Here is a 27,904-nt window from a genome sequence, read left to right on the forward strand (position 1 = left end):
AACTACTATAAAAGCTTTGTTCAGTATATTGTGCATGGTGGCGTTGTGAAAGCCGCCTGGTCACACTGTCGAGAACGTGGTTTTGTTTGTTAATCATCATTATCAAATTGAACAGCCTCCAGTCTCCATTGTGAAATACGCCATTCCCAGAGTGTCACAGAAAGTGCGAGCGCCGCATCGAGCCAAGCGAATCCAATCAGCGCCACAATGTCGCACTTCACTTGCCTGAACTGCGATGCCCGCTTCGCCAGCGCGGATGTGCAGCGGGATCACTACAAGACCGACTGGCACCGCTACAATCTGAAGCGCAGGGTGGCCCAGCTGCCGCCCGTTACGGCCGAGGAGTTCCAGCAGCGCGTGCTCAGCGCCCGCAGCGCCACGGATGCGGCCCTGGAGGAGCAGAACCTGAGTGTCTACTGCCACGCCTGCAGGCGGCAATTCGCCAGCCAGAAGGCGCACGACAATCACCTGAACAGCCGCAAGCACAAGGAGCTGCTGGCCCGCTTCGAGCGGGAGCAGATGTCAGCCAGTGGCGGCAGCGCCAGCACCACCGCATCCGTTTGCACGCGCAGCGTCGTGGAGCAGCGGCCCCATCCCGCCCTGGCCGCCGCAGCCGCTGGCAAGGGTCGACTGGCCTTCGCGGAGCGGGTGGCCAAGGCGGATGATGACGAGGAGATGGTCGACGAGGACGACGATGACTTCGAGGACATTGAAGAGGAGGAGGTAGGAGCGCTATGTAGCTCGCATAGACTTTACCTTGCTTATAGAAAGGTTATCTTGAGCATCTTAGACTCCCCCGTAAATGGGTTCCTTAGAGAATCTATGCCTGATTAAGATATAAATTATAATTTATAGTTTATCACCTGTGCAATGTATACAGCTGTATAGTAACAAGAACTGTATTTTATAGGTGGACTCCGATGAGTGGGACAAGATACCCGAGAATCCGCTGACAGAGCGCGACTGCCTGTTCTGTGCACATGCCAGCGAGGACCTGGTCGAGAACCTAAAGCACATGTCCGTGGCGCACTCGTTCTTCATCCCGGACACCGACTACTGCACGGACATCGAGGGCCTTCTGTACTACTTGGGCGAGAAGGTGGCCAACTACTTCATCTGCCTGTTCTGCAACGATCGCGGCAAGACCTTTTACTCACTGGACGCCGTGCGCAAGCACATGGTCGACAAGGGCCACTGCCAGATGCTGCACGAGGGCGTGGCCCTGGCCGAATATGCAGAGTACTACGACTACAGCAGCAGTTATCCGGATAATGTAAGTAGCACACGTAGCAAAAACCGAAGCTGTGCATGTTTAGTTGACTGAATCTTGGAAAACCCTTTAACACGCACAGAATGAAGGCATGGACATTGACGAAGAGGTGGTACCGGATCTGCTCGATGGCGATGAGTATCAGCTGGTGCTGCCCTCCGGCGCCGTCATTGGCCATCGCTCCCTGCTCCGTTACTACAAGCAGCGTCTCCGTCCGGAGCGCGCCGTGGTCATCCAAAAGTCCGATCGCAAGCTGCACCGCGTGCTCAGCGAGTACCGGGCTCTGGGCTGGACGCAAACCCAGCAGCTGTCCGCCGCTCGCAAGGCACGCGACATCCATCTGATGAAGCGCGTCCAGTCCAAGTGGCAGATGAAGCTCGGCTGCAAGGCCAATAAGCTGCAGAAGCACTATCGCGCACAGGTTCTGATCTAATCATCGCCGTTTGGTTTCTAGTTGCTATTGGCACCCTCACATGTACAATAAAAACAATTTGAGTTTTGCTTAAATTAAGCATATTTGTTTGCTTTCTATATTACTAGCGATTTCTCGTCGAATAAAATTACATAATTTAAATTAACAATTAAATAAAGTTTAATTTTGATTCGTTTATATAAAGTAAAATTATGTCGTTACGGTTACAGCATAAAGTTAAACATTACAATTAGACCAAAAAAAAAAAAAATAGGTTCTAGCATGTAAAAAAGATGAACTCTGCCAAATCCTTCAAGTCGCCCACACGGCATCCCCGCCTCAATCCCGGGCGAATGGGGGCGTGGCCGGTGCTGTGGGCGCGGCGTTGAGAGCTCGAAGTGACTAATCAGTAAGAACCGCAGGTGAGTGAGTTTTCTTGTGTGTTTCGTGGGATATGAGGGTCAATTTCAGCTAGTTAATGTTAATGTATTTTTATTTTTATTTTGGGCATGTGTCTGTGGTGCAGTGGTCGTCATCGGGCGTCTTGTCTCACAAAGACTGAAATACCTCATCGCGTCTTTAGGAAAAGCTCAAACAAAACTGCTCCACTTTGGCGAAATTCTAGAAAAACAAATGCACTTCGCTATTCATCCAATCGAAGTTACGTTATCGCAAATTTTAAAGAATTTTAGGCTGCTAGATGGGCATTTCAATGATAAACTTAAAATTTGTCTTCATAAAACAGAAAATTGATTCAACAAATTAGGATCCTACAAAAATGCTAATAAAAATAGACAGAATTATTTGTAAAATCGTATATGTGTACATCGTACATAGTATGCACACGTGTAAAAATGTGTGGAAACAAAAATATGTTTGCAACTAATTTAAGAGCTAGACCTTATGAACGCGTAACGTTCTGCATCGAATACCCCACGTACGCTGCGGTATTTCAAATGTCGGACAAGACCGCCGATTCTCGACTGCTGCACCTATGGTGCTGCTGCGTTGGCGATTGTATGGTTCCTTGGTTTGTGGGCGGGGAGGCGTGGTGGCGTTGGTGACGGTGCAATAAATAGCAGCAGAGAGCGGCAAAGGGCGTGAAAAGTAGTATTGTAAGCGGGCATCTAACGTTTTTCGCTTACTTCCAGTTTATGCTAATGTATAACTACAGGATTCTGTTGAACACAAACGCCCACCATGGGCGACGACGAGGAGGCATCGCTGCTGCTGGCCCCGGTGGCCGAGCTGCTGCCACTGCCGACACTTTGAGAGATGCCCACCTGGGCGGCGGGTCCGTTGATGTGCCGTCTTTGGCCAACCACGCCGACTCCCATACCCACACCCACTCCTCCAGATCCAACTGCTGCTGATCCTGAGGAGACGGACGACGACGAGGGCGGCAGTTGCAGGGGCACGGGCATGGGCAGTGTCATCGGCAGCGGCAGTGGCAGGTCGCTTAGCGAGCCGAGCGCCGTTCCATATAGCGTTCCGGCGGGCTGAGATGGGAAGAGAAAGGCGGCAGCTGACTGCGGAACCGGATTCTGGCCGGGATTGCCGCCGCCCTGGCCACCGCCCGCCGCCGAGGCGCTAATCACACTCGAATCGGTCATCATAAGATGCGAGGCAGCAGCTGCTGCCGCCGCCGCCGCCGCAGCAGACGAGGACATGTTGCCATAATAGGGCACCGAATTGGGCGCAAAGCTGTTCGGCTGCAGTTGCATTATCGCCGGCACCCGCATCCTGCCATGTCCATTTGGCGGCGGTGGCGGCATCTGCGGCGGATCACATTCCATGGCGTGCGGATAGCTGATGCTGTTATGGTTGCTGCTGCTGCTGCTGCCGCTGTTGCTGCTGCTGTTGTGGTGCCCCACCATGTTGACCATGTTGCTGCCGTACAGACGACTGTGGCGTGTGTTGTTGTTGCTGCTGCTGCTGTTGTTGTTGCAGCTGCTGCTACCGGGACTGATGTGATTCAGGCTGCCCAGGCTGTTGGTGCTGTGGTGGCTATTGGCCAGCGATGGCGGCGGATGGGCGGTGGGCTGCAGGCTCAGAGCGGAGAAGTTGTTCATCGCGTTGGCCGCCGCCGAATGCATAAGCAGGCCTGCAAAACAAATAGATGTTTGGTTTTAAATGGGTTTCATGATCTGCGGTTGTCCTTTCTTAGAAAACCCCATGGGCAACTTAGCCATCCTGGGAGAATACTAAGCATCTTGGTCTTTTAACTCGAAAATTTTAGATATTTGTTAACATTATATTAATTAAGTAATTAAAGTAAATAAACTCAATAAGAACCCCTTAGTATTTTCCATGGATTCAAGTTATTGGAACAGGTTTTTTTTTTTTTGTTGATTATATCATAAGTTTTTATTGAAGATTTTTTTTTTCACTTTTTTTTTTGTAATTTTTATCTTTTGCTTTGGTTTGCTTTAGTTTCTTGTATGAATTCCTTTTCTGGTTTGGTTTTGGTAAAGTTTTCATTTCGGTTTCATTAATCATTAATAAATTATCTCGTACTTATTCAACTTAAACCATCAGCTGTTGTATGTTTATATTATATAAATGCCACACATGTTGCTTGTCCATATGTGTGTCGGTCTGTCAGTTTATGTATGTATGTGTGAGTGCTTTTTGTGTTTTCTTCTTTTTTTAAATTTGGTTTGAATTCGAATTTTATATTTTTTATCATTGCAATACTGTTTTGTAAAAAAAATGCATTATGGTCTCCCCGATTTTCCGTCTCTCTTTACCGCTATTGCACTTTCTTTTTGCTTTCATTTCCGCTTGCTTTCCAAAATGCAACTCTGCCCAAATAACAATTGGTTATCGTTATCGTTGCAGTTATCGCTCTTATTGCATACTTCGCCATCGCCTATGTGTGTTGCTGGGTGTATGTATGTGTGTGTATGTATGGTGATTTTTAAACTTACTCAACCTATAACACTCGCTTTTCGGGTTTTAGTATTTTACACAAGTTTCGTTAAGTGTCTCTCCGGTTGCTGTTAAATTCATAGATCATGGATCATTTTATTCGGGGATAACTTCTAATTTTAATAAATATTTACTTTTATATGTATTTCGTATCCGTTTGTCTGTCTGCGTTTTCGTCTGTGTCTAATAAAATTAATTGAGTTTTTCCGCATAATTACTCGTATGTGTTATATATAGATGTATGTATGTTAATTTATTAAATGCTAAAGTTTTTCTCTTTAGTACGTACTGATTTAATTTGTTATGCTTGCTATACGGTTTCATTTGTTTTCTTATTCACTTCTTGTGGTTTACTTAACGCATTCATTTATTCATTTACCAATTTTTTCTGCTATTTTTACATGCCTACGACTTTATACTTTTTACAAACTATGATTTGTGTTTGGTTTTCAACTCGTATTTCGCATATTAGACGCTCTATCAATACTTATCGCTTTTTGTTTATCGGTTATCGCTTATCAATCGTTCCAATTAAAACTGTTATGCATATATTTAAATATTAACCGCTGTTTTATTTCTGAGAGTGTGTTTTTGTTTCTATTAGCTTTGTGTCCTAACATTTTTGCCTGTTTTTTCTTTTTTTTTGTATTTGTAACAAGGCCCAAACTTTTTTGCGATTGCGGCAATGTTAGGGCTTTATAGGGTTAATTATTTTTTGCGGTTGTTTTTATCACAAAAGAAAGCGGCTACCGCTTGCTCACTCGCTCTCCTTCTTCGCTGAGGTTTCGTTACACGAAATCCCTGTAATCCCCAAAAGTTTGAGAAAGAGAGCGAGAAAGCCACAGTTACGTTATCCCTTTAATGCCAAAAGGTGTTCTACCACACACAAAAAGGGTCGTAAAAGCAAATATAATGCGTTATGCTATTTATAGAGTACTAAGTTATGTACGTTCGATTGAGAAATTTCGGCATTCATTTAAAGTTTTAAATCAGAGTTCAATTTCGTTAGATTATCTATATTTATAATGGCATAAATTATAAAAACGCATATTTCTTTGAAAGAATTGATAAACCTATTATTATTTGCTTTTACCACACAGTATCCGACGGCAATTAAAGGTTTAAACCAAGAGAACGCTATAGTCGAGTTCCCCGACTATCAGATACCCGTTACTCAGCTAGTGAAATTGCGAACGAGAAATTTCAGAAATTTTCCGAAATATTGGTGGAAATTGGTAAAAAAAAATATTAAAATTAATGAAATTTAAATTAAAATGTTTTTGGTATACCGATAGAAATAGACAAAACAAATAATCAAACGAAAAAATGTAAAACGAGGCGTTCATACGGACACGGACATACTTAATGGGGTAGGAAACGCTTCCTTCTATATGTTACGTCCTTTTCAACAAATCTAATATACCCTTTTACTCTATAAGTAACGGGCATAATTAGGGGATAAAAAAAAACTATTTATGTCTATGTTACAAACTGCGGTTTTCCATTAAGTTTACTTCTCATTACTTGACGTTTGTGTATGTACTTTGGTTACTAAACAGATTCTTTTTCTTACCACTTTTTGCTTGTGAAATTTGTTTCGTTTTTACATGTCTACGATTTTCGTTTTGGATTTATAATTTTTACAAACTATGATTTGTGTTTCGTAATTCGCATAATTCACTGAGATCCATTATAGCTTTTTCAAATTTTCGTTTACACGCTTCAATATTTTCGAAGATCAAACAGCAGGGTCGCCTATTTTGACTAAAGAAACTATGAATTTTGGTTAAAGGAAGATCACTGACGAAAGCGTTTCTTGCTATTCTTTTAATTTTCTCAATTAAAATGGTACTGAATGCAAGTCAAATACAGTTTGAAAGATTTAAAAAACTCTCGAGTGTTTTCTTTTTTATGCAAGAAAAGCTTGGTTAAACTGAAACCTTAAAACTCTTTACAGATGATTTCAAAAGATAAAAACAAAAGTAGATACTGTTGAAATTGTATACAAGAGATTGGAAAAGTGATTTTTTGTTTAAAGAAATTATAATTGCAACGAGATCCCCTGCTGTTCGCTGTTTCTCTCAGTGTTGTTTAACTTGTATATAGCTGTACTTAAGCATATATGTATGTATATTAGATGTATGTATATATGTATGGCAGTCATTAAGAAAGTCGTTAAGGATTCCTCTTATTAATATTCTTATGTATTCGCAAACTCTTCGTACAGTTCTATGACACTAAATGCTTAGAATTAGGTAATTACTCTTTAGACATTTTTGCGGTATTAAGTTGACAAAAAAAAAGTTGAACACTTAACACACGATTGATTTTCATCCGAGCGCTTAAAATGCATGAGCATGATACAAATTACAATTATGTTCTAAAAAAAAAATTGTTGGTTTATTGGAATCAGTTGTGAAGGCGCCACATTATTTCTGATAGGAAGAAAAACAAATGCATTTCTTGTTTTTGGGTGGCGTTCGAGAATGAGAGAGATACAGAGGCGTGAAAAGAGATAGACAGATTGTGTGTGTTTTTATGTAAAAGAGATACATGAATATTTACAAAACGCAGTAGCCCTTAGGTAATGGATAACATGACCACGTTGCAGCTGCTCCCAAACATGCTCGTTGCACGTTGCATAGTAGCACAGTTGCATGCTGCATGCTGCATGTCGCTGGTTACTGTTGTGGCATCCTCGAATTTGCCGCCGCAGTCGATGTTGCTGCTGCAGATGTGGTTGCTGTTGCTGCCGGTCATCGGCGATCGTCTGCTGGCATCATTTGAATTTGCATGGGTTTTATTTGACACATATTTGTATTCGAGTGATCGAGGTGTTCGAATAGAGAAAGAAAGGAGTTTATCTTTATATGAGGAACCACAATCATTGGTTGCATTCTTGCTTGCTACTTATCACAAACTTTAGTTTCGTACAACTAATTAAATAAATTCGCACTATGCGCCGAACTAAATATAAAACGAAACATTTCTTATAGCTAAGGGTGACTAGTGCAACAAAATGGTAATCATCAAGTAGCGAATAGAAATCATAATTGCCTAATACAAACAATATATTCAAGTACAAATTTGTTCACAGCTAAAAACTAAATTATAAATACTTTTTGATTGTACACACACAAAACACACACGAAATTCAGCAACTGAATACTGCGATTCTGCGTTTGCCACCAAGCGCACGCATAAACACAGTACCCACTCGCTACGAACTACAACACAACTCGGAGCTTTTGCATCAAAGCAGCTCGTAAAAAAATTAAATTCATAATCAACAAACACAAAATGCTATGGGACAGGAGCTACAAAACTTAATGGTATCGATTTTAGCGGCCAGGGATTCTGGGTTTTCAATGTAATCTGCGGCAATAGAACATGGCTCAACATCTTTTTCTTAGAATTAATTTCCCAACTAGAACTTAAATTTAATGCAAGTTCGATAAAGAAATCTGTTAGTTATACAATTTAGAAAATGATATTTTTGTTTTTATTTTTATAGAAAAATTATTAAAATTAATGGTTAGTTAATGCAACTATCTTAGAAATGGGAAATCATATTTTAATGTTCTTGATGCTAATATTTTTGCCGTATTTAATATCCTTTATAATATCTTCATTGACGCCAAACTAAGTGCCACAGACTTCATCCATAACCTCCGGAGTACTCCCCTAATTTGTATGCCATAAAATCTAACCAGTAACCAAGCTTTTGGTGATTGCTTCTAAGTGGGTTCAACTACGACTCACCGTGACATTGGCCATCTGACGCACCGCCAGGACCCGCGAGTGGTGGCAACGGCAGTGGCAAAGGAAGCGGTAAGGGCAGCGGCATCGCCTGCTGTTGCTGCGCTGCGGAGGAGCCCCCGCCGACACTTGAACCCGAACCGGAAGATCCTGAGGCCGTGGCCGCTGCTGTCGCCGCCGTCGGAGCCGCTGCACTGGATGAGGAGACCGCACCGCTACTGCTGTTGCTCGTTCCGAGGCCGCCGCCGACGCCTCCGCCACTGGAGCCTCCTGCTCCGCTGGATCCGGAGCCACCGGCTCCTGCGTTCGCTGTGGCGCCCGCGCCGCTCGTGTTGGTTGCCTCGTCTGCCGTGCGCTTAAAGAAGTTGTGCTGCAGGGCATAGTAGGGCGTGACCCGTGTCTTGGGGTCAAAGTCGAGCATGCGCAGAATTAGGTCCTTGAACTTCAGATAGTCCGAGACGGAGTGGCCAGGCTCATCGAGACGCCTGCCCCCTGGACCGCCTGTTTCCACTCCGAGGATGTCGTGAAGCTTGCGGGATCCTGGTGGCTTGTACTTCCTGCCGTTCTGATTCTTCTTCAGCACATAGGAGCCATCGGCCACGATCTTGTCGAAGAACTTGCGGGTCTTGTGCGCCTGGTCGAGCAGATACTTGGGCGGCATGCCCAGCACCTCGACGATCTTGTTCATCTGGTCAACCTCGTTGCAGCCGGAGAAGAGCGGCTCGCCGGTGTGCATCTCGACCAAGATGCAGCCCAGTGACCACATATCGATGGCCAGGTCATACTGGATGCCAAGCAGCACCTCCGGCGAGCGGTAGAAGCGGGACTGGATGTAGTGGTAGATCTGTGGGTATTCAGGGAGTACATTGTTTAGTTTCTACTGCATAATTTAAGGAATCTACACCATCATTTACCCGCTGTCCCAACTGGCAGGAGCTGCCAAAGTCAACGATCTTGATCGCCGAGCGCTTCGGGTTGCACAGCAGGATGTTCTCGGGCTTCAAATCACAGTGAATTATGTTCAGTTCGGGGGTGCTGAGGAAGAGCAGTGCGGTGCACAGCTGCTGGGCGAACTTGCGCGTGAGGTTCAGCGAAACGCCCCGGAAGTTGGTGTTCCGCAGCAGGTCGTACAGGTTGTATGAGAGCAGCTCGAACACCAGGCACAGGTGGTTGCGCCACATGAAGTGCCGCTTGAGCTTAACTGCGGATCAAAAAGATTAACATGGATTAAATACGGTGTATTCTTTGGTAATGGTATATGTTAATGCACATATGCATGTAGATTCACATACCGATGTAGTATTTGTTTTCGGCATCCGCCCGGTTCATCATCTCGAGCAACTTGACCTCGATCTGTGCCTGGTTTAGGAACGGTTTCTTATTCTTAATTATCTTGATCGCCACGTGGCACTGCTCTTCGTGGTCGTAAGCCTTCACCACCTGGCCAAAGCTGCCTTTGCCTGCGGAGATTTAGGAAACATAATTAATAAATAAGTCAGATATTGAGAGATAGTTGATTCCCACTCACCGATCAGAGAGTCGATCTCGTAGCGATCCAAAAACTTTTCGCCATTCTTGATTATATAGTCGTGATTATCGTCGTCGTAGCCGTCGTTATAAAGTTTTCGCTCCTTTTTGTTAGATGAGTCGTCGTCTCCTTGCGTCTGCTGGGCACGACGTTTCTTTTTCGCATAGTAAACCTGAAAATAAGTAAATTAATATCATTAAATATATGTATGAATTATGTACTTAAATACAATTTTTGTAAAACTTTATACAAAAACACTTTTCAAGCATATTTTGTGATATTATGATCATGATCATGATTTATATTATTATTCTAATCTATTAAATACAAAAGGCAGATAAAGTAAAGAAAAATATTACAGTTTTCAAAAATAGAAGTGCTAACGGTAATTGGATTCTATTGGCAAGTTGCAAGTAATCCCGTTACTTCCACTTCATCAACGACAAATGTAAACACAAAGTGGGGAAAATGGGGAAATCGCGAAAATGAGAGCCCAGACCGGCAAATAAAAAAATGCCGAAAGAGGGCGACGACGAGCTGAAAAAAAAGAAGAGAAAATCCTCTCTCCTTTTTCCTACTCACTCTCCCGCAATCTCTTTTTCGCCACCACGATTTCTCTTTCACGGGGGAAAAAAGGCTGCAGCTTGGTGAAAAAAGTTGTTGCTAACGCGGCAAGTTGGCGGTGGTGAGAGTGAGATAGCGCCACGTTGCGAGAGGAAACAAGAGACAGAGACAGAGACAGAGAAGAGAGCCCCACTCTCTCGAAATCGGAAAACTGTAGCATACAAAACGGCAGCGAAAAGGCATTTGCAATATTACAGCATTTCCAATGGCACAAACAGCAAACAGCAAATGTAACTGTAACTTCTGTCAAAAGCACTCCAACTGTTCGAGAGCACCTGTCAAATTCAAATACTTGCAACATCGCTGGCTGTCAAATCGTCCAACTGCAAAACTGTCATTTCCCAACATCAATATGTTTGACTTTGATAACAAAAAGCGAGATTTTGAGATGCATGTTTTAATTTCCCCTTAAATTGATTACCATTAGGTATACGTTGTAAGTGAAAATAAGAAACCTTTCGAAAAAGTTGTAATACCTACACAACTAGTAATTTTCTTGAATGTATAAAGATATTCTTAATATAAGCGATTCAGTCAAAAAGTTAAGGGTTTTTGGGGAACAGTTGCGTGCAACTCCTGTGAACTTAAGCTGCGTGAAATATTAACATTTTTATGAGGCATGCGACAATCGCCCCACCCACTCAAGGCGCATAATCACCGATTAAGGTCGGCGGCATTTTGTCACAGCGGCATTTGACAGTTTCCATGAGAGGCCATCAAGAAACAAGTATTAGTTATTCGGAGGGTCGTTCTCGTTGAGAACATTGGGAACTTGGAAGGAGAACCGAGACAGTTGCGTGTAGCATTTATGCTCCTTTTATTTTTTCGGCTGTTGTCAACCGAGGCTGCGGCAGACGACGTCAATCGAAGCCAACTGCAAATGGCCGGCTGCGGGGGCGGTGGCGATGTTGGGTGAATTGACCCCAACAGCGGGTCAAGGACAAACGTATCTTTAGCCCAGCTCAACGCCACAAATATCCGCTGTCAGCAGATAGTCAGCGCAGCCGAAAAAGAAAGCCACAAGACAAGAAAAGCCCCCGATGAAATTCCGATCGTCATATAAGCGTAAATAAAAAGACGAAAGAAAACGGGATGGATGCCAAGGTTCCTTCGTAGTTTTGCAGAAAACAAGATTGCAAGCTCATTAGGTTCATGCTGTGTATAGACCCAATCGCAATAATAATTCAAAATGTTATCCTTTGATAAGGAAGTCAATTACAGCAACTGGATAGAATATGCTCTTTGAACTGATATGGAATCTTGCAAAATGATATGTTTAATGATGCCCTAAAATCAGTATTTACTCGTTAATAAATGAAAACAAAAATCATGAGTATTATTAATGCCCTATAACAACAAGAGTCCCTGTATTTGACTGGATATACAGGATATACAATTTTGACTGGATAAACACCAGATTTAATGATCAAATATCCCAATGGTTCCTATGTGATGGTTTCAGTTGTAGATTAGCATTCGCCAGTTGTGGCCCACACTCACCTCGTTGATGTGCTTGTAGGTCTTTATCAGATCGACACTCAGCTTGCGCAAAGGTCCCGAGGCGGGCTCCCGAAAGTGGTTGGGAATCCGGGCCTGCATGGCGCGCACCTCCGACGAAGACGAGGGACTAGAGTGCTGTGGAATGAGATCGAAAGATGAGATTATTACTCAAGCTGCTCGTTTATGGGTTACAAGAAGTACAGTGAAGGCCAGCTAAGTAACCCAAAGCCCAGAAGCTACTAGTCATATACTTTTGAAAACAATCTCTTAAAGTTTTTAAAACAACATTTTTAACGTGGTTGCTAAACTTCGTAATAAACATAAATACGTTAAGTCTTAATGGCCGCATTAAGAAAGGCACAAACCAGTCCTGAAAAATACATTTCTTTGTTCTTTTGAGGGCGAGGCTTTCTCAAATGTGCCATAAACCTTTCTAATTTCAACTTTTAATTTAAGTGGAGCATGGGAAAACCTTCACCGAAGTAACCTTAACTTTTACACGGTTCCCTCGAAATATTCATGGGTTATATCGAAACGAAATAGTATTGATATGTCCATTTTCTTGGATTCTATTCTCCATGTTAGTTTCCTTACAATTTCTATGATTATTAGGTTGCGAAAAAATACACTTTTAGATGCCCTTGCCTTTAAATGCATGTTTTAGATAAAGCTGTACTCACATGGTGCATGACATCCCGGTGCGTGGCAGGCAGATCCTCTGCGTCGACGAATCGCCCGTAGAGGGGGGCGTGGCGCTGTCTTCCGCCCCCGCTTCCGCTGCCCTGCGCTGCGTCGACGGCGACGCTGCCTCCGCTGGACCCATAGGCGGACACTAGAGCGAAAGAGAAAGAGAGAGAGATCAGAGATGCTATCAGATATCGGCAGGAATCACACAAATATATGTGTATATAATTATTTAGCTGCATTTGCTTGCTGCGCCTTTGGTGTGCGCCGTTTGTGCTGGTTCATTGACCGGATCGCTCGGACACCGCTCCTCTGCAAAATGCACCTGTTTTCTCGCACACCTGACTACGTCAGCGTCGAGAGTTGCCAAAACGATAATAAAAGCAACGGGAAGGGTGAAAAGTATGCACACAGTGCAAAAAACTGCTGAAAAAATAAACACTGCCAATTCCCATTTAAAATGTGATATAGCCCAGAGTCATCCATTCTTTATTTAACTTAAGATGTAATTTGTTCTAAAATTAGTAGTTAAGTCTTTAAGAATGTGGCCATACCAATTTGAATCGGTATGCAAGTAAGCTAAAGATAGTAAGCCCATGATGCTGCCATATAAAAAACTAATTAAATCATTTCTTTTGTTTTCGGAAGAAGCAACTTTTGCTAGCCTCTTTTCACTGTGCATTGGCGGCAGTCAGAAAAAGTTAAAAGAAGCTCTACTTTAATTTTAGAACCAGACGGAACTGAACTGAAATTATTACACAATATGCAGGCGCAGATACATAATTCTGCTGTTTGTAGATTCTATTTCCCAAGTTCCTATGACCATTTCACATGCTCACTCTTTTTGTTTTTGATTTTCGCTTGTTGGCTGGTGGCTTGTGCAACAAAAATAGACCCAACGTTATAAACAAGAGAAAAAAAACAACGAAAATCGTGAAGGGGTTGGCGGGGAGGGGTTTAGCGGAAAACCTGTAAGAGGCAGCAGCTGTGTTTTCAATGATATTCCGATATTTGATATTCTAACACCTAAAAATTTCCAAAAACAGGTGGTGGTCAGGATAAAAAAAAAACGTATTCAATATCTATTGCTATTCCTCTTACACGGCCAAAAAAAACATGATGTAAGTATACAACTTATTAGTTAATTTCAATATAACTCTATTTGGGGTACATTTTCTTTATGGTTTAATATGTTTCAAATGTTTCTATTTATTGCCCAGTTTCAAAGACAAAAGAGTAGGGATTAAACGAAATTCTGTAGGCCACAACATCTGTTTTATCCAATGGGCTTACTATTATAATAGATTGGTTGTTCCGCCTCCCTCCTCGTTGATGATGATGATCCCTGACCCACCAGCAGATTGCCATCGACCCGATCTCTATCTCCATCTTCATCTCGATCCCCATCCACCAGCACCGTGTTCCAGGCACTTTTCGGCAGGAATTTAGAGATGATCTGATGGCCACCGTCGTCGTCATCCGCCTCCTGATTGCCATTTGTTGGCCAATTTCTGACACGATGCTGGCAGCCAATTTGCGCCAAATAATTGATGTAATGAGGCGGATGATGGTGATTGTGGTGGCCGTTGTGTGGATGGTGGTTTAAGCTGCTGCTGGTGATGGTGGTGCTACTGAAACCGCCACCAGCTGCTGCACCAACGACAAATGGCGCCCAATCCGTGGTGGCCTTGTCAAGCGGATCGCCGCTATTCATTGACTGCCAATAAACTAGAGCCGTCGACATATCATTCGCATTCGCATTCACACTTGCACTCGCGCTCGCACTACACTACCCGCTTCATTTTTCAATCAAAAATATATGCTTATTTTATATATTTTTCCCCGCTTTCATTTAGTTTATTTAAGTAATTTAAGATCCATTGCGATCTGGCTTTGTGAAGCGCGATCTGCGTCGCGTGAAAATTCAGCGCAAACTGCCTCAGTTTTTGTTCCCCCAGTTCTGTCCCCAATGTTTGCCACTCGTCGTTTTTGTCGTCTGTTTTATTTATACGGAACCGTGTTTTCTGGCTGCTCTTTTATTTCACTTGGTGTTTTGCACTTTTTTGCTGCACTTCTGCCGATCACACGAACGAACCGAGCGGCGATAGCGAGATTGCAACGATCATCACGATCTCGGCGTGGTAATGATAATGAAGCAAAGGTAGGGGATGTCCGGCGGTTTGGCATCGGAATTCGTTATGTTTACAGTAGACTCGTTCAGTGTTGCACAATTGCATTTGAGTAAATGGGAAATACGAAGATCTCTTGGTGAAAGAAGTCAATTCCATACATTTTGACTTTTGTCATACCTCTAGTGTGCGAAAAGCTCGGTTCAGTGAAACAGTGTTGGGTAAATTATAATGATGTTTATGATATGCCTGCTCTCTTAGGTGTTTTGCCGCCATTGTTGTTGTCAAAAGCACACTTCTGGCTGGCTTTTTGTTTTTCATCACAACTGTTTTTTGAAAGAGGGAGTTCCGCTTTTTGAAGATAATGGCATTTCAATAATGACATATAGCGTGTAGAGTGTGGGGGAAATGGGGAAACGGTGGGTGGAAAAGTGCTCGCACTTGTCTCGTGCGCGCAGAGATACAAATATACAGTAGTATGCATTTCTTTGTTTCGGCTTTTGCGTCGCCGTCAAGTCAAGGAAATCAAAACAAAGCAAACGAAATGTGAAATGAAAATAAAATGTAATTAACCCCAGGCAAAAAATGTGTGTACAAAATGCAGTGCGTTACAAAACTGTATAACTGGTTGAGATGTCATTTACAGAATGAGCTAGATAAATACCAAATCGTTTTCGAAACTAAAATGCCAAGTAAGCCAACGATTTTGATATTTATTTAGATTGAAATATTTATAAACTTATTTTCTTTAGAGTTATGTAAATGTCTGTCCACACGCCAAACTAATTTGTGTTTTCCATTTCGCCGAAGCAATTATAAAATTATTTGCTTTTATAAACAAATTGAACGCTTGCCAATCGATGGAAGAGTTGAATGATTAATGAGTTCGGGGCCCCTCGAAAAATTCGCAGGAGCGTAGCCACCAGCCCTTCTATTTATAGGGATCCCATCCCAACCCATCTCATCGCATCCGATCCTCCGTCCCAAAGATCTCATGTTCGTTTGTCTGTCGCGTCTCGACCGAAAATAAAAATAGTTGACGACATTTTGCGTTCGCTCCCCGCCACCTTTTGGCCAATTGCATTTTGGGCCAGGAAAGTGGGGATCGAGTCACTACCAACCACCTCCATCGATAATTACACATTGGACGGAGGGGCACTACGATGACGATGAGGATTGCGATGGCAATGGCATCCGGAGCAGGTGACTCACGAGAACACTTTGATAAGCTAGTGTGGGCAACTGTAGTTACTGGTGCAGTTGGCCACTTGACAATTTTATGAACAGATGGCGCCGGCTAATCGGATACTAAAGTCTCGACATATTTGGCAAATAATGGGGAAGTCCCGCACGGACGGACTTACAGATTTTTCAAAACTAAGCAGACTGGAGCAAATACAGACGGTGAGGGTTGAGTGATAAGCAAACAGTTGACACATTATTTACTGTATGAACGAAGTGACATTGTTGCATTCCTCGCCTGAACAAGCCTGGAAAAGCGGTGGAAACGGTGGGGTAAGGCAGCCGAAAATAGATGTTCGAAATATGGGCATTATTTAAAATTGCACCTGAACCCGATATTAATTATTATTATCGGTTATATGTCCCATTTTCGTAGAATTATTACAGAACATCAGTTAAGTTCAATTGATTTATTTTTGAAAGGTAAATAAAGCACTATAGTTACAGCTGTAATACTAAGACATTAACACCCTTTTTTTTTTCTTAGAATGTCAAGTGTATTTGCCAAATGGGTGACATTTATTTGATATATAGTCCTCATACATTTTTCACCACAATTCCCACGAAACACTATCTATATTTCAATAATAACTAACTTCAAGTAACTCTACAAAATGATTGTATTGTTTAAATTCGAAGGATATGCATACTTCTTTTGCCAAAAAGAACTGAATATAAACTGGGAAACTAGAGAAAAGTTTATGGAGCGGTACAAGCGATATGATCCTGTGTTTTTTGATGTGGGATCTGGAGATATGTACTTACGTTTCTGTTTATTCTTATCCATAACGCCGCCGCTATTCGTATCCTCTAATCTATACATGGGGCTGATGTTTGTTGGTTTTCGGCTGATTAATGAATCGTTACTTGATTTGTTGGCTCCTATGTATTACCCTATATGTACTTGACATACATATACTCTTGCTTATATATATTTATATAGATGCATATATATGTTGCGTTATTTGTTCATACGATTTGGATAGTTTGAAATTGTGTTTTTGTGTCGGATTTTGGTTGTTTGTGATTTGTAGCTTTTTCTATAAATTAAATAGTTTTTTTTGTGTATTTCTCATTATTTTCGTTATCCTCTGTGTCGTTGTTGTTGCATTATTATTTTTGTTTGAATTTTTTTTACGTGAGTACCAGTTAGTATAGATTTATGTATGTGGTATTGGTTAATATATATATTTTCGTATATATTTTTAAATGGGTCGAATACTTTTTGTTGTTTGTTTAAAATTATGAACACAAGTTTCAAGTCTTTTGTCGAATTTGCTTTACCGCTTGTCTGCGCTCGTTATGAATTACTTTCCTTTTTTACAGTGTAATTGTCTAACATTTATGAAACAAACAAAACAAAAACACGTTTCTCCTGCTGCTGTTGTTATTATTGTTATTGCTCTTTCCGTTTATTTACCGCTCAACATTGCAATTACACACACTCCCAAACAATGGGGCGTGTGTGTGTGCTCTAATGAAAACAAAACACACACACACACACACACACGCGCGCGAATGCGAACGCACACGCACACAGACGCACGGGGGAAATCTGAGAAGAAAGCAAAAACTTTTGCGATCTGCCTTTCTTCTGCGCTGTTACGTTTGATTTTTTTTTCCTGTTTATCGATTTGTTAGCTAGAATCTATCGATTTTCTCAAGTTAGTGTACTTTTGGTTTTATGGTAATTTTTGACTTCCGCTATGCTCAACATTTTGCTTAAACATTTCACAAGCACTAATAATTTTATTATTTTTTTTACATCTGATAATGGTAAATAATTGTCGCCACGCTTTGTTTACAAAACTGTACTGCTGCTGCTACTGCTGTTGTTGTTGTTTCTGCTGTTGCTTGCTGCAATGAAAAGAGAAGACGTTTGTTTAATTAACTAATTGAATAATAATTATTTATAGTTAAATATAAACGTATATGTAGATGAATCGGGGAGCCGGAAAAGGTTTGAAGCGTACGGCGCAAATAAAAATAATAAATAATAACAATCTAGCTCTCTCTCTGCCTCTGTTAACGCGCTGTTAACAAGCTCGCTCTCCTAACTTGCTCTCGCTCTCTTTGGCAGGTGAACGAACGACACGCGACGCAAAAAGCATGCGTCTGTGTGCGAGCGAGAGAGCGCGCAAGTTCAACGTGTGGCTTGGCTTCTTTCGTTGTTTTTTTTTCTTCTGCCGGGGCGCCGCCTCTAATACATACACACACACGCCCACCTCTGACATTGCACTCGCACACAACACACACATACGCATCGTGGAGTGACAGCTGTTTCAAGTTCGATTTCGATTTCGATTACTCGTTTTCGACTCTGTTGTCAAGGCGAAAATTTTGGTGTGCATTTTAATTACAAATGTCGATTAACCCCACACAACACACAATATACGTGACCAAATATTTTAATTAGCTAAACAAAACAAAACACACACTGGCAAATTGCTCAATGCTGCGGCGAAAGTGGCGTTTATTAGCGTTTAGAGGAGCGCTGCTTGCTACTTTTTTGTTTTGTTGCTTTGTTGTTGTTGTGGCTCTTCTGTCGGCATTTCGCGATTTTGTTGCCAAGCAAATGGAATTGACCAGCAGACGACCAGGGTTGCCACCCCTCCTTCAATTTCTTGCTCTGTCTCGCGGCGCAAAAAAGGGATAGTAAACAACAACAGCAAAATAAATGCACAATTGTACAGCAGCGGTCACCACTGTAGTGACAAATAAGCATAGACAGCTAAGTTAATTACAATAAATAATACATAAATACATAATAATAAATATTTTACAGAGAACTATGCAAATTATTATTTACCTATTTATGGAGTGCAATAAAATGAGCAAAATTATATCAATATTCATGAAAAAGTTATTCAACCGCCACTGTAGAAATTATTCACACATTTTACCGGCAAAACAGAAGAAAACCAGTTCCCAAATCAGCAAAAGACACACAACGGGATACAAAAAAGCATGTATTATTCTCCTGGCGTGAATCAGCATCGGAATCAGTACACAAAAAAAAAAGCTAATGCGTCACTCCTGCCTGCACTTTGTGACTAATAAAGTAAGCAAGCGATTCGCAGTGTGCGGATGCGGATCTTTGCAGATCATGTGGCTAACGAGTGTTAACCCGTTGTTGTCAACTGTGATCGACGATCAGCGATCGACAATTGAACGGTTTTCCCGTTATCAGTATCAGTTCATGTTCATTTGACTTTTCACAGTTTTCTGCAATGTGTCCGTCCGCCGATGTCCGGGGATCGTTATTTATTTACTACTGCGTTTATTTATAGCGCGGGTGGCAGCAGCCAGTTTTTTGCATGCTTCATCGTTTATTTTTGGGCCAACACGAAATCGGCAAAAAGCAGCAATAAATAGCTGCAATAACGACAAACACCCACGCACTCCCATACAAACAGGCAAAAACAATCGAGTAGAAAAGTGAGACGCACTGAGAGAAACATTAGCCAACTAGTTCGGAGTTTGGTTGCCTCGCTTTCGGTGCAGCTGGCAACCCTGTCCGGCGACTGGGTGGTCTACGAATATCTCAGCAATCGGATCGCACTCTACTCCCCCAACTTCTGGGAAACGTACTAAAAATTCCACATTAAGATTCCTACCACTACAGGCATCATTCGCATATAGCGACTTTGATTGTTATCAACGATTTCATCTAAGAGATACGCAAAACGAAAGATACACGGTCAGTTTTCTTGCTACTTGAATATTATTATTATAGAGTATGATATAATTTTGTATTCATTTTATAAAAATATTAACAAGCGTAGATCAAGAAAATGACATCGTTGCATGAATTTCAAGCGTCAAATGAGTTTTACCGGAAATCTTTATTAGGAGAACAACTTAGCGAGTAGCCACTGTAGCGGGGGGGCATAAAAAATACAACTTTATGATCGTCGGCGGCCGTTTGACGTCAGAATCACTTGGGTTGGCTGTCTGTCTGTCGGACTGCGCCAATATATGTGTGGTGGAAATGCACATGTATGTGTGGTTGCCCTGCTGCTCGCGCTCTCTCTTCTTTCTTCTCGCTTTAGCCTTTCTCCGCTGCCCACCCACTGCAGCCACCCATCGCAGAATGAGGCGAAAAAGAAGGAGGAGCGGGCGGAGGAGAGGGGAGGAGCACGTCATGTGGTGACCCAAATCGTTCGTGTGACTTTTTCCATTTGCGCTCGTTTTGTTTAATTCAATTTGCGTGCACATTAAATGCTGTTACTAAACTAATAATTGAAATAAATCATATGTCCTCTATTTCTATTTTTTTTTTTTTTGTGGACTCGTTTTTCTTTTGGTGCAACATGTGGCGATGCCGGAAAAATGAGGAGAAAGCGTTTTATTATTAATACGGCGTACTCACACGTCTGCATACATATACAAACTTATTTGGCTATGTGCGTGGTCTAGATTTTCTAGGTGTCTACTAAAAATACCTTGTAGGCGTTTTCCGCCTCTTCTGTATTCATTAGTATCGCTGATTAGCCAAGAACGTGAAGAGCTAAGGGAATTTGGCAAGGAAAGAGTACGACACGGCTTCCATAACTTGAATCCAGCTTTGATTTTAGTTTTATCTCAAATCTGAGGGTCAATTGTATGCATATCTTTCTTATTGTAAAAATCTTACAAGGAAGTTGTAAACCCTAATCAACTATTCAACGCATTCAGAAAGCAAGTTTTGGTACGCATTTTCCATTTGAATCAGTTAACGAAGTACTACTGTGACAGCAACAACAATTGGACAACAACGACATCAAAACGGTTTTTGCGCTTTTGAAAGCACTTTTTCAATGGAAGATTGTGCAAAGAAAGGCGAAGAATTTATGCTTTCTTTCTCTGCACTCCCCGGAACCCTATCCCCGTCCCGCTTGCACCCACTGGCCAAGTGCGTGGAGAGGAGCGATAGAGAAGAATCGAAAGCGAAGACGAGCGGAGAAGAGAGGAGCGAAGAATGTAAATGCCGCTGGCTGGCTATGTTTATTATTATATTTATTTTTGCTTCTATTTTTGTTGTTGTTTTTTGCTGTCTTATTTATTTTTCTGTATTTTTCTTTTTTTTGTTTAGCTCGACGTGGTTCAAAGTTCAATGACCGATTTTGCCTTTGCCGAAACTGATGCGAAATGAAATAAACTGAAATGAAATAATGAAGCGAAGTGAACTGAAATGAACCGAAGTGAAGTGAGCGGCGCAGTCGCAGAGCTTTTTTTGCCATCTCCCTCCCACAAGTACACACGCACACACACACACTGGGGCACATGGCCACACACAAGGTCAGTTAATAAAGTTGATTTTTGCTCAATACGCAATAGCGCAAAAATGTGCAAATAAAAAATATAAACAATATAAACACTAACAAGTTGGCAAGCGAAAATGCAAAAGACAACAAGCGGCAATTAAAAAATAACCTTTCATGAAATGGTTTTAGTCATCTCTCAAAATAATAATTTATTATAATATATAATATTAAAATATATATAATAATTTATTATAATAGATAATAATAATAATTTGTCAAATATGCAATATAATGCAAGAAGGTGGTAATAAATTATAATTTATGCTGCTGGCAGTGATTCTATTTACTTATTCTATTTACTTTTCTATAAATCAGAAAGAACATAAAATAAGTATTTGTATTGTATTGTAACTATGTATTATGTATAACAAGTCATGGACATAATCCATTCGACATATTGATAGCACTGATTACGATACTATGAGGCTACCCCATCTATTATCATAGTTTCTATGTAGTTTTCTATAATTAATTATTGTATGTATGATCACATGAGAAAACTAGTTCATAGGTCACATGGAGACTGTTAATTGAGTGGAATGTCGTTATGTTTTGGACAACTTGCCTTGTAAACAGTAGTTCTGATAATTTCCCACTTTCCTATAAGTAAACTGGCGGTATCGGTCGTCATTTCCGCTACTGTAGAGCGGGCCGTACTGGGTGTTTTGTATGGTAATTGAAAACTGCGCATTCATTGATGACGGATGACGTCGCAGCTTTGACACTGGCATTGAAAATTTCAGTTTCGCAAGCAGACTGCAGTCACCAATCGCCAATCAAGCCACCAGTCGGCAACAACAATGATAATGAATGCAGGAAGAACAACAACAACAACAACAACAACAACAACAACAACAAGATTAAGAATAAGAAGAACAAGAAGACTTCAATTACGATACTATATACTACGTATGTTATACATAACAAAGAAACGGAATAGGCGTCATGAATTTCACTTAATGAATATCTGTCCCGAAAAAAATGTTTTTATTCTCTGCATCTCTGGCACTTCAGCTTGATAACTCATCTTGAATCTGACATTAATTATGCGGATAGCATATATTTCCTGACTTTTATGCGTTATTTAATTTAAAACTCTTCGAAATTGTTATATGCACAAAGTTCTGGGGAAACCAGAAAACATTTGAATTCTTTCACAGAACAAATATAAGTATAATGGTTTCATGGTATTGTATTCATTAAAAGCCAACCGAATATCTATTATAGCGCTATCTATCTATATAGACTGTATCTACAGATCGTTGCAATTGTTAATATTACATCCATCTCCAGTTAATTGCATTCATGGTCTGTTTTTCGCACTCTTACTTCTTTGGCTGCACTGATTAGAGACTGGAATAACAATGATAATAACCAAAACAAATGGCAGCACGTGCTTGGCATCACGTTTATTGTGATAAAGTACCACCTTTCCCCGACCACCCAGACCATCAACTACTCCACTCACTTTCTCCCCTTTCTCCGCTCGCCACACGAGCTAGCTGGTTAGCTGGTTAGGTAGTTAGTCGCTTGGCTAGTTAGTTACTTACTTAGTTAGTCAGTTGGCTGCGTCAGCGCTGCAATTGCGCCGCAATTGGGCACTAATGAAATGTTCTTGGTACGCACTTACAATGCAATGGGCGAAGGGAGAAAGGTGTGAAAACTGCCAACTGAGGTGCTAATTACACATCGCTATGGCAGCCATTAATCCTGCAGGAAAATGGGATATGGGAATGCAGGAAAAGCGCTGGCGGAGAAGTATGAGCAACCACTCTGCTCAATTAAAAAATCGTTAAAGGAAAAGCAAGTGCTTTTCCGCAGATAGAAACGGAATTTTCCATAAGAATACGCTCCGTTCCACAAATAGATTATGGCTCTTGTAGACAGAAACTAATGGGGTTCAAACCATTAATAAAAACGACACCATACCATACTACAAACTCACCAGTTTTGAGATCTGTAAAGTATTGCTAAATAACACGGAATATAATCTATGAAATATCTAGTGTTGAACAGATATTAAAGCAGCAGCCTGAGTCACTTCCCTCAAATTCCCTATCCAAAATGAATATATCTCCAGCATATACCGTGCTCGTGATCATCCTCCGCATAATGAGTGTCCGTGCGATGAGCTTCGACCTGCCCTACTACGGATACAATTCATACATGGACAGATATCTGGACAACACCAACGATGATCTATTGCCCGAGGAGCTTAACTGCGATGCGAATGACAGTTCGGCGGCCACACCGCCATATCTGGGATGCACCACACGATCGCCCTACCAATCTGGATGTGAAACCAAGGACAAATGCGACAAGGATCGAGACAAAGATGGGGATCGAGATCGCGATTGGGATAGGAATAGATATGGTGATAGGGATAGAGACAGGGATCGGGACAAAGACAGGCATAGAGATAGGGATAACTATGACTCCAATGAAAGCGAGACGAACAAGTCGCGTCTGAAGGCCACCCACATTGCCCAGAATGCCGCCCAGGTTGCCAAGGCCGCCAATGATGCGCAGGCGGCGGCCGCCCATGATGCATCGCGCCAGGTGAAGATGCAGCTGGCCGACAAGGCCATATGCGCCGCCCGTGCCGCCGATGCTGTGCTCGAGGGTAAGCTGGCCATGGTGGACAACTACGCCAGGGAGATCCGGGAGGCCGAGGCGGTGGTGGAACAGGTGAGCTGCTCGCTGGAGATCAGTGAGACGAACGTGGATGCCGCCTGTGCAGTGGTCAAAGCAGCGGAGGTTCAAGCCGCATCATTCAGGTATTAATGCTCGTGATACGATTACATTGAACATTACAAATATGCATATATGCATACCATATGCAAATTTATCATTTGGTCCCATATTATTTACAATCCAATCCATATAACATATCGATTGTCACATCGAACCGATATCGATAACTGCTTCGATTATTATGCTTTCAGGGCCCTGGTGGAGCAGACGAGGGGCACTTTGTCGGACCTGGATAGCCTAATCCAACAGTCGAGTTCGGATCTCGATGAGAAGGGCCAAATGCTGGCGGCGGCGAAGTCGCGTGGTGACCGACTGGCCCGCCAGATGGCGCAAGCCAAGTCGGAGTACGAGCAGGTGAAGGAGGCGGCCTGTCGCGCCGCATCCGCCGCTGTGGAGGCCAAACAAAAGGTAACCTCCTGCAGTTTTCTGCCCTTGCCCCCGGCTACTGCCGCCCCAAAACCCCAAGGTGGGTGTAACCACGCCCTCGATAGCAACACCTGCAACGCCCTTCTGAAGCTCTACAGGCAGCGCCGAAGGCAACAACAGCGATTGCGGCGGGCGAAGCTGCAGAACGGGATGGATCACTTGTACTATCAAATGCGCTCCCTGCATTGATGGGAAATATCTGCTATGTACATCTACAATTTTGTTTTTATAATGGTTGCGAATTAAATTCTCTATTTAGATAAGAGTTTTCAGTTTGTTCAAGAGTTTGAGGGTAATACCCTTCTTTTCGCGCTTAAATATTATAGATTACCTATCTATGTTTTTCTTGGTATCTATTTTCATTCTATTTCCATTAATATATTGTTATTGTTAGCGATATATGTACAAAAGAGGTTCCTTGCAGAAAGTGACCACTGTGGCTGCCCTGAATACACAATTGTTTACTAACAAATTCGCCTGGCAGTGTCGTAATTCTTGCGAAATAAACAATAACAATGGGATAGGCAAAGAAAATGAGTGCAAGGCCAAGACGCAACGAAACACGATCGCGAAGAGGAGAAGGAGAATGGAAGAGGAGATAGGGTGGAAAACCCACTTTTTCAACGGAAAAACGAAGGAAAAATCACAGCTGCCAATGCGATACTGCCAGCTGTTTGGATTTTTCCTCATTTTCCCTTTTGTATTTGTTTTTCGGAAAAATGGTGGGCGGTTGGGTGTAAAAAGTGCAACGGCCACAGGGTTGCCACCTTTTGCGGCGCTGTTGCGTCGTTGTTGTTTTTATTGCTATTTTGGCGTCGCTTCTTGAAACTCGAAACGGAAGAGAGTGAGAGGGCGCGCGCAGCGTGCGAGAGAAAACGAGTGAGAGCGATAGAAGAGAGCAAATTCATGGAATACGTATAAATTGAATTATAATTTTTAATCCTCAATTAACACTTCAAGCACATTTAATTAAGCAAGCATAAAACAGCCGAACCAATAAAAATAATTGTGAATATCAAGTCAACTAAATGGTTTGCTCGCGTGCCTTTATAAAAAGAGTACTTCGAATTTGATGAGATTTTGATTCTGGATTATCAATAAAGCCAATAAACAACTTACAATAATATTTCTATTCTTGTATAATCCAACTAATTAAATGTCCTTTTGAAAAACGATAATATAAATAGTAGTTAAAAAAAAAATCTTACGAAAATCTGTTCTAAAACAGCACTTTCCGCGTAAATACTTGTGAATTTACTAATAAGTCTAATATACTGAACCAAATTGCTAGCTGGCTAATTCGAATTTTAATACGTTCAATAAATGCTCTAAAACAGTATTTAACAGAAAAAACATCTAATTAATAAACTAAAGGCCACAAGCCAATTGGACTTTAAAATGCCGGCAAGTCCAATTGGCTTGCCTGCAGGGCGCATAACAGCAACGCTGTTAACGCCTAACAGCACGCTGTATAATGCTGGACGCTTGAGTTTTGACTCTCTTTCTGCGCTCTCTTTTTTCAACCTAACCAAGCAGCAAAAACATAGGCATAAAACGGCTTACTTACATTTGATTTTCGTCGATTTCCTTTTTGGTTATTTCATTTCCAGGCTTTGGGCTTTGTTAATTTCGCTGCAGTTATTTCACACATGTTATATGCTACTGCTTTTGTTGTTGCTGCCGATAGTTGCAGCTGCTGCTCATGTTGTTGTTGTTGTTGCCACAGAAAAACATGTTTCACTTTATTCCCCCTTTTCATTCCTTTCTTCGTTTTGTATTTGTTGTTGTTGTCGGTGGCAAGAGAGGGACGTCGATATGTGACGCGCACACACACACTCACGCACACACGCAGCGTGAGTGAGAGAGAGCGATATGAGGCAAACAAAAAAATTTGCCGTTTTTCGTTACTCGTTGTTGTTGTTGTTGCTACTGCTGCCGCTGCTCCTTTTTCTATGCTTTAATTTCGAACTCGATCAATTAACAAACTTTTCACATTTTCCTTTCAATTTTCGCAGCTCTCTCTGCGATTTTTCATCTTCTCCGCCCGTCTGCCACAAAAAAGAGCGCGTCTCCGCAGTGTACAAAAAAAAGCACACACGAAATGAGGAAAAAAAAACACACTCACACTCACGCACGCAGCACACGCATACACAGACACGGGCGAAACGGAGAAAATGCTTAATAAAAAACACTGGGCTAACGCTTTTCCCGTTTTTCCAGCGACCACACACGCCCAGCTGCACCGACTTTATATTATTATTTTATTTATTACACGCCGCCTGTGTTTCCGCGCTGCGCATTTTGTTGCTGGTTTTAGGTGTCTTGCTTCCCTTTCAGAGCTGGGTTAGCCACTCGCGAGGATATCGATGTATCGGGTGAAATGGTGGTGGTTGCCTGGCTCTATCGGGGTTTCGTGTTCGATAGTAGCCGATGGATTACGATTCGATGTTTTGGGGGAATGTTCTCCATAAATCAAATTAGGCCCATGGGTGAACCACATTGAATTCACATTGTCAGATTCGAAGTAGACAGCTGTGGTTGTGCATGGTGTATTAAATGATATACATTTTCAAAACATCTTGCCTATCGAATACGACCATTCATTTTAGGCATTGCAGGCCAGGCCACTCCATAAATACGATTATGAATTAATCGATTAATATAATAATCTACACTCCTGGCTAAGCGAGTACTCGAACCAATCGAGGTGGATTCTTGTTTAAAAACATTTATTTAAATAAACCTTTGTTGTTTCAACAAAGTAGTTTCCGCTCTATTTATAACCGATTCCACACATTGGGACCAGTTGTTCCATTAAGATATAACACACAGCTTGGGTTGTATTCTATAATAAATTTAAAAGAAATCCAAATCCTTTGCAATTAAAAATTTCATTTCCATTTACCGGCAACTTAACTGTGGCTCATTACCGGTTTTAATTAGAACATATTAATGCAGTTGTAAAATGGTGACCTAATTTAATTGCAAAATTATACAGTTGAGGATCCTAAAGTTGTGGCACTGTGAGAATATAATTAGGCGCACAATGATTAAAAATACCATTTATTTGGTCACAATATTTTGAATAAACTGCGTGTTTCTCAAACAATAAATTCCAAATTATTTGAAATGAATGTCTAAAAAGTCTACCACATTTATCGCTGTGCAAAGTCAAGACCTTTTCCACAGCACGAATTTATGTGGACACTTAAACTTGCAGCTTAATGCCCAAAAGTGGCATTTATAAGCTGAAAATGCGAGGATTTCGACTGGCTGCTTAACCATATAAAAACGATACGATGCCTCCCAGAATTTCGATCGAACGTGGAAGGACTGCAG

The 27,904-nt window shown here is 41.7% G+C and overlaps 3 protein-coding genes across 5 annotated transcripts; 2 read left to right on the top strand and 1 right to left on the bottom strand.

Moving 5' to 3' along the window:
• Window positions 1–31: 31 nt before the first annotated feature.
• On the top strand, window positions 32–1,851 carry LOC6550170 (zinc finger protein 622). The gene is made up of 3 exons (XM_001977572.3): window positions 32–723; window positions 911–1,273; window positions 1,353–1,851. Exons 1-3 carry the CDS (start codon window positions 208–210, stop codon window positions 1,701–1,703), a joined length of 1,230 nt encoding a protein of 409 aa, XP_001977608.1. The 5' UTR covers window positions 32–207; the 3' UTR covers window positions 1,704–1,851.
• LOC6550171 (serine/threonine-protein kinase minibrain) lies at window positions 1,789–26,990 on the bottom strand. 3 transcript variants are annotated; one of them, XM_001977573.3, is made up of 9 exons: window positions 26,133–26,990; window positions 16,845–17,936; window positions 12,705–12,856; window positions 12,025–12,159; window positions 9,901–10,072; window positions 9,665–9,832; window positions 9,287–9,573; window positions 8,376–9,216; window positions 1,789–3,786 (listed from the first exon to the last, which is right to left on the bottom strand). In XM_001977573.3, the coding sequence occupies exons 2-9, from the start codon at window positions 16,900–16,902 to the stop codon at window positions 2,840–2,842; spliced, it is 2,760 nt and encodes a 919-aa protein (XP_001977609.1). In that variant the 5' UTR covers window positions 16,903–17,936; window positions 26,133–26,990; the 3' UTR covers window positions 1,789–2,839. The 3 variants fall into 3 exon arrangements, with proteins under 3 accessions (XP_001977609.1, XP_015010804.1, XP_015010803.1); XM_015155317.2 differs by lacking the exon at window positions 1,789–3,786 and adding an exon at window positions 6,796–7,383 and having other exon boundaries at window positions 26,133–26,989; XM_015155318.2 differs by lacking the exons at window positions 16,845–17,936; window positions 26,133–26,990 and adding an exon at window positions 14,002–14,467.
• Window positions 23,446–24,795, top strand: LOC6550172 (RNA-binding protein 25). The gene is made up of 2 exons (XM_001977574.3): window positions 23,446–24,162; window positions 24,331–24,795. Exons 1-2 carry the CDS (start codon window positions 23,450–23,452, stop codon window positions 24,752–24,754), a joined length of 1,137 nt encoding a protein of 378 aa, XP_001977610.2. The 5' UTR covers window positions 23,446–23,449; the 3' UTR covers window positions 24,755–24,795.
• Window positions 26,991–27,904: the final 914 nt, after the last annotated feature.

The sequence above is a fragment of the Drosophila erecta genome, unplaced genomic scaffold, assembly GCF_003286155.1.
Source record: "Drosophila erecta strain 14021-0224.00,06,07 unplaced genomic scaffold, DereRS2 tig00000126-arrow-pilon, whole genome shotgun sequence".
Classification (NCBI taxonomy): domain Eukaryota; kingdom Metazoa; phylum Arthropoda; class Insecta; order Diptera; family Drosophilidae; genus Drosophila; species Drosophila erecta.